A 6,000-nucleotide genomic window follows, 5' to 3' on the forward strand; every position below is an offset into this window, starting at 1 on the left:
CTGATGCGTCTGTGTCCGTCTCTCCAGATCTTGGCCCTGGTGGCGGTCAGAAAGGCCATGGACTACATCTTCTCCCAGCACGACCTCGGCTATCTGGATGACGTCATCCCAGAGAAAGACAAGAAGAAGAAAGAGGAGGATGAAAAGAGGAAGAAGAAACAGAAGAAAGGAAGCATTGACAGTGAAATCGATTTTGTAAGTAATTTTGAGGCTTTATTGAAAGCGGATCAGTCTGCTTGATTTCATGTGTTTCCCCCAAGGGATCTACCTTGTAGCAGTAGTAGTAGTAGTAGTAGTAGTAGCAATGTAGTAGTAGTAGTAGCAATGTAGTAGTAGTAGTAGTAGTAGTAGTAGTAGCAATGTAGTAGTAGCAATGTAGTACTAGTATGTTACTTTTTGTAGAACACTAGCACGTTTAACTCATGACCTGTCCTCCCTCCTAACAGTCACACCACTCCTCCTATCCGAAACTATCCCTTCTGTGAACACTGTTCTCCAAATGAGAACTGGCTAGCACTTTATGTTACGGTACTGAAATGAACACTGTCTGTCTGTCTGTCTGAGCACTGTCTTTTCTTACAGACATACATACGGTACAGATATGACCAGGTATTTGTGTAGAAACTACATTGTAAAATGGTAATTACACAGCATGGATGACATTATGAATTACTTGTTTGTTTCTTTAAACGGAGCACCACTGGACACCATTACAGTAGATACATGGGTCGTATTCATTAGGTACCAAACAGAAGAAAACGCAATGAAACAGGGAGGGTCTACCTGAACTTATGAGAAACACCCATTTTGGTTTTCCATTGCAAAATGATTTGCTACAGTGTGCCCTAATGAATATGACCCAGGTAGTTAGTTGCCATTATGTTAAATGAGTTGAAGTAGGTAGCAGAAAGTATAGCCCTTGTTATTCTCTCCCTCCAGCCCCCTGAGTACCCCTACAATGACAAAATCCCCAGTATTAAAATCTCCATGGATATAATGGAGACGGAGCCCATGTTGGGGGATAAGGATAAGGCCTCGGACAGTGAGTACAACAAGACTGCATGGGGTCTCGTACCCACAACCGCACGGGGCTTAGAGCCTCTTTACAATACACTTCTTTGACGACACATACTAGTTCCACAACACATATTTTGTGGTGTAAAGAGACGGATCTAGATTCAAATTTCTTTCCCAAGCCACCTCTTTAGGTAGTGTGGGACACTTCTACACCACATACCCCCCTCTAAGTGGTATAGTGTAAAGACAATGAGAGAATCTCAATTGCATACTCCTCGCCTCCTTCTCGAAACCCATTAGATGAGAAAGGCGGAGGTCTGTCCCCTCTGATCTTCTCCTCCAATGGGTTTTGAGAAGGAGGCGAGGAGAGAGGGCGAGATTCTCCTAATGGCTCTCTGACGCTACATGCCCCCTGCAATAATTACCATTATACCAGTAGAGTAGACAGCATTTCTGTTGTTAGCCAAGACTTTTAAAATGTCCACACATTTATGAATCTTTTCATTAATCAAGTGCGCCACAGTATGTGCAATATGGTTTAGATGACAAACTCCTGTATAGTTTGAATAGCTTTACTTATTTTGTTTGTCTATGTACTGTGTATTTACGGTATGCTAATAGCTGCACACATGGGTAAAGTAAGGATAGTGTAAACAGGGAAGTTGTACATCTGTGGTGAAGAGAGGTAGATCTTACTACACATATTTGAGGTATTATGTGTAAAAGCAGCCTTAATGAGTGCTGCTAAGGCCTGTTTCTCTTACCTTCTTGCCTCCTTCCCCCTCTCTCTCTGTCTCGGTCTCTCTCTGTCTCACTCTCTGTCTTTTCTTCTCTGTCTGTTTATAAATATCTCTCTCTCTGTCTCTCTTCTCCCTCTTCCCCTTTGTGAAGCACTAATCTCATCTTTGAGTCTTGATCAGATCTCTCGCTTTTCTCTGACTCTGCAGACATCCAGCTTTATTCTGCAAACTAACGCAGATGAGCTTACTTTTTGAATCCTTTCTCATTGTTCTATTTTCAGCTGCTTTTACGAAGGCTTAATTAGCAGCTGCTTCTACTGTGAAACATCATGGCTTTGCAATGCTTGCTCTAATTTTCCTCTTTTGCTGGACCTGGTCTGAATTATGAGAGTGAGTATTTAAGTGGCTAAAACATGTTAATGTTGCGTGTGTTTGGTCTTCTCTCTTAGGAACCCCGTCGTCTTTCCGTGACCCACACTCACCGTGCTGAGAACTACTTTGAGCCCACTACTGTAGCAAGGTAATTGTGTGAGTGAGCCTGCGTGTTTGCCTTATTGTATACCCACACCATGATTATATAGTGTGACAATCAATCAAAGAGTACAGCTTGTCATTTTAATGTTGTAACTTTGCTGTCCCTGGTTGTTCAATCTCTTTACCTTCTCTCTGTCTCCTCTCTTTCTCTCTCCTTCCCTCCCCCTCTCTCCCTCCCCCCCCCTCCCCTCCCCTCCCTCCCCCTTACCCCTTCCCCATCCCCCCTCCCCCATCTCCTCCTCCCCTCTCCCCTCTCTCTCTCTCCCTCCCCTCTCTCTCCCTCCCTCCCCTCTCTCTCCCTCCCTCCCCTCTCTCCCTCCCTGCCCTCTCCCTCCCTCCCCTCTCCCCTTTCTCTCCCTCCCTCCCCTCTCCCCTCTCTCTCCCTCCCTCCTCTCCCTCTCCCTCCCCCTCTCTCTCCCTCCCTCCCCTCTCCCCTCTCTCTCCCTCCCTGCCCTCTCCCTCCCTCCCTCTCCCCTTTCTCTCCCTCCCTCCCCTCTCCCCTCTCTCTCCCTCCCTCCCCTCTCCCTCTCCCTCCCCTCTCCCCTCTCCCTCTCCCTCCCCTCTCCCCTCTCTCTCCCTCCCCTCTCCCCTCTCTCTCCCCTCTCTTTCTCTCTCTTTCAGTCTGAATCTATTGAAAAAAAGCTGTGCCTCAGATTAGGATCAACCTGGCGTAAGAAGGACAACGGCTTCTTCTGGAAAAACTAGGCTCCGGGCTCTGAAATGTCCCTCTAGTCTAACCCAAACAACCCAACAGAACCAGAACCAGCACCTGCACACCACAGTACTACTCAACACAGCACAAAGTGTATCTGAAATCGATCCCTATATAGTGCACTACTTTTGTCCTCTTAGTGCACTACTTTTGACCAGAGCCCTATGTAGGGAATAAGGTGCCATTTTGGACGTAACCAAATACCCCTACAGCAGCCTCTTTTATACTGTAGCACTGTTTTATAAATATATTTTAAATGTCCTGCTGAAGTACATATTTGTAATTTAAGAAAACTGACAGAATTCTTTGTTTTGAGAATGAGAAGTATAAGAGGGAGCCTTGTGAAAGGGGAGATGTAAATGTTTGTATGACAGGGGGAGGTGGTTGCATTTGACAATTCTTCATTTGCTGTAGAGGTCATACTCTACACCAAGGAAAATGTTGAAGTTCTTTGGGAGCCATTCATTGCTTATTCATGGGTATGGTATTAATGATTTATAAAGCATTCAAACTAATGCAATGCTTTATGTATTCATAATACATGCCTGTTAGGTAATTAAGTACAACATACTTTATTATGCGACTCTTATGGAGCTGTGAAGTTGGACTTGACTGTCCTATTCTATGCCGGCCAGAACAGATCAAACTTTAAAATCCCATTATGATTTCATGTCCTACTGTCCATCATAGGCCCATAGTGTCCTTTTTCATGTATATTAATGTTTTTCCGTCCTTTCCTCCACCCCTTCACACCTGTATTATCGTATTTATTTAATCTCGATCTATGCAAAATATTTTTTGCTCTTGAACCAAAATGTTGATTTGGCTATTTTCCTTCCCAGTGTGTATGAAACTGATCAACTTTTCTGATTGAACTGTTCTATTAGTAATGTCTGTTGCAGGGTTGAGGTCAATTCCAATTTAATTTGAATTTCTAATTAAATTCTTGAAATCTCTCATGAAGTGGAGCATGTCTGTTGAATTACGTTCAAATTTCAAGAATCTTCAAGTTTTGGAATTGAATTGGAATTAGACAGTTTGGACTGTTTCAATTGGAATTGTAAAAAGAAAATATTTTGTGAATTGAATTGGAATTCAATATTTTTACATTTCCCAGGTAATGGAATTAATGCAAAAAGTGTCAAATCAACTGCAGGATTTGTTTTAAATCATTTAACCTTGGATTTCTATATTTCTAGTATAACTTGGCTGTCTGAACAGTGACAATCAGCCTTAAAGCCTGAGGGAATTGAATTTGTGGAATTGTCAGGGATAATTTCAATTGGGAATTAAATTATTTGAATTGACTTAATATTGGAATTCAGAGGAAATTAATTATCTCTGAATCCAACGACTGACCTGGAATTCTAATTGAATTTGTGGAATTAACCCCAACCCTGGTCTGTTGTTCCTATCGGCTTTATAAGAGACAGGAGGACTCCAACTACGATTATCTGTAGTAGGGATTGAAATATATAAATATACTTATTTGTAGCTCTACCTCTTTGACTTAATGTACTGTAGGTGCCAGGCATTATAAGTACAGTATGATGAACACTATTATTATTATTATTATTATTATGCAATTATCGGTCATTAATACTGAATTATTTGCATGAAAGGGCACAGCACAGGATCTCTAGCTTATCATTTTCTGAGTTCCTTTTGCTCTGTAACTAATTCATTAGAGATTTTTATTTGTATCACATTGAAATGAAATAACAGTGACGTATATATCGCTGAGAGATTAAGTGAAATAATAATTACGTGTATTTACAATATGACCATTTTTACAGTTGTATGTGGGGCTAAATTGTTACAGTTGAAGTCGGAAGTTTACATACACCTTAGCCAAATACATTTAAACTCAAATTTTCACAATTCCTGACATTTAATCCTAGTAAAAATTCCCTGTCTTAGGTCAGTTAGGATCAACACTTTATTTTAAGAATGTGAAATGTCAGAATAATAGTAGAGAATTATTTATTTCATTGGCCACTCCAATACCTTGACTTTGTTGTCCTAAAGCCATTTTGCCACAACTTTGGAAGTATGCTTGGGGTCATTGTCCATTTGGAAGATCCATTTGCGACCAAGCTTTAACTTCCTGACTGATGTCTTGAGATGTTGCTTCAATATATCCACATAATTTTCCTTCCTCATGATGCCATCTATTTTGTGAAGTGCACCAGTCCCTCCTGCAGCAAAGCACCCACACAGCATGATGCTGCCACCCCGTGCTTCACAATTGGGATGGCCTTTCAGGTTATGTCGATATAGGAGTCGTTTTACTGTGGATATAGATACTTTTGTACCTGTTTCCTCCAGCATCTTCACAAGGTCCTTTGCTGTTGTTCTGGGATTGATTTGCACTTTTCGCACCAAAGGTACATTCATCTCTAGGAGAAAGAACGCGTCTCCTTCCTGAGCGGTATGACGGCTGCGTGGTCCCATGGTGTTTATACTTGTTCATCTGTACAAACAATAGTACACATGGTACCTTCATGCATCTTGGAAATTGCTCCCAAGGATGAAGCAGACTAGTGGAGGTCTACACAATTTTTTCTGAGGTCTTGGCTGATTTCTTTTGATTTTCCCATGATGTCAAGCAAAGAGGCACTGAGTTTGAAGGTAGGCCTTGAAATACATCCACAGGTACACCTCCAATTGACTCAAATGATGTCAATTAGCCTATCAGAAGCTTCTAAAGCCATGACATCATTTTCTGGAATTTTCCAAGCTGTTTAAAGGCACAGTCAATTTAGTGTATGTAAACTTCTGACCCACTGGAATTGTGATACAGTGAATTATAAGTGAAATAATCTGTCTTTAAACAATTGTTGGAAAAATTACTTGTGTCATGCACAAAGTAGATGTCCTAACCGACTTGCCAAAACTATAGTTTGTTAACAACACATTTGTGGAGTGGTTGAAAAACAAGTTTTAATGACTCCAACCTAAGTTCCGACTTCAACTGTATTACCTTTTTTAATGAAG

At 41.4% G+C, this 6,000-nt stretch overlaps 1 protein-coding gene across 3 annotated transcripts in view; it reads left to right on the forward strand.

Moving 5' to 3' along the window:
- Nucleotides 1-4,892, forward strand: part of LOC121582147 (electrogenic sodium bicarbonate cotransporter 1) — a 106,293-nt gene extending 101,401 nt beyond the window's left edge. For 2 of the 3 annotated variants that reach the window (XM_041897759.2, XM_041897762.2), the window contains 4 exons: nucleotides 28-195; nucleotides 940-1,042; nucleotides 2,207-2,277; nucleotides 2,913-4,892. In XM_041897759.2, the coding sequence (XP_041753693.2) occupies nucleotides 28-195; nucleotides 940-1,042; nucleotides 2,207-2,247 (312 nt within the window). In that variant the 3' untranslated portion in view covers nucleotides 2,248-2,277; nucleotides 2,913-4,892. Of the gene's footprint in view, nucleotides 1-27; nucleotides 196-446; nucleotides 529-939; nucleotides 1,043-2,206; nucleotides 2,278-2,912 lie in introns of those variants that run through there. The other variant, XM_045224946.1, reaches the window with a different exon arrangement.
- Nucleotides 4,893-6,000: the final 1,108 nt, after the last annotated feature.

The sequence above is a fragment of the Coregonus clupeaformis genome, chromosome 15, assembly GCF_020615455.1.
Source record: "Coregonus clupeaformis isolate EN_2021a chromosome 15, ASM2061545v1, whole genome shotgun sequence".
NCBI classification, from domain to species: Eukaryota; Metazoa; Chordata; class Actinopteri; order Salmoniformes; family Salmonidae; genus Coregonus; species Coregonus clupeaformis.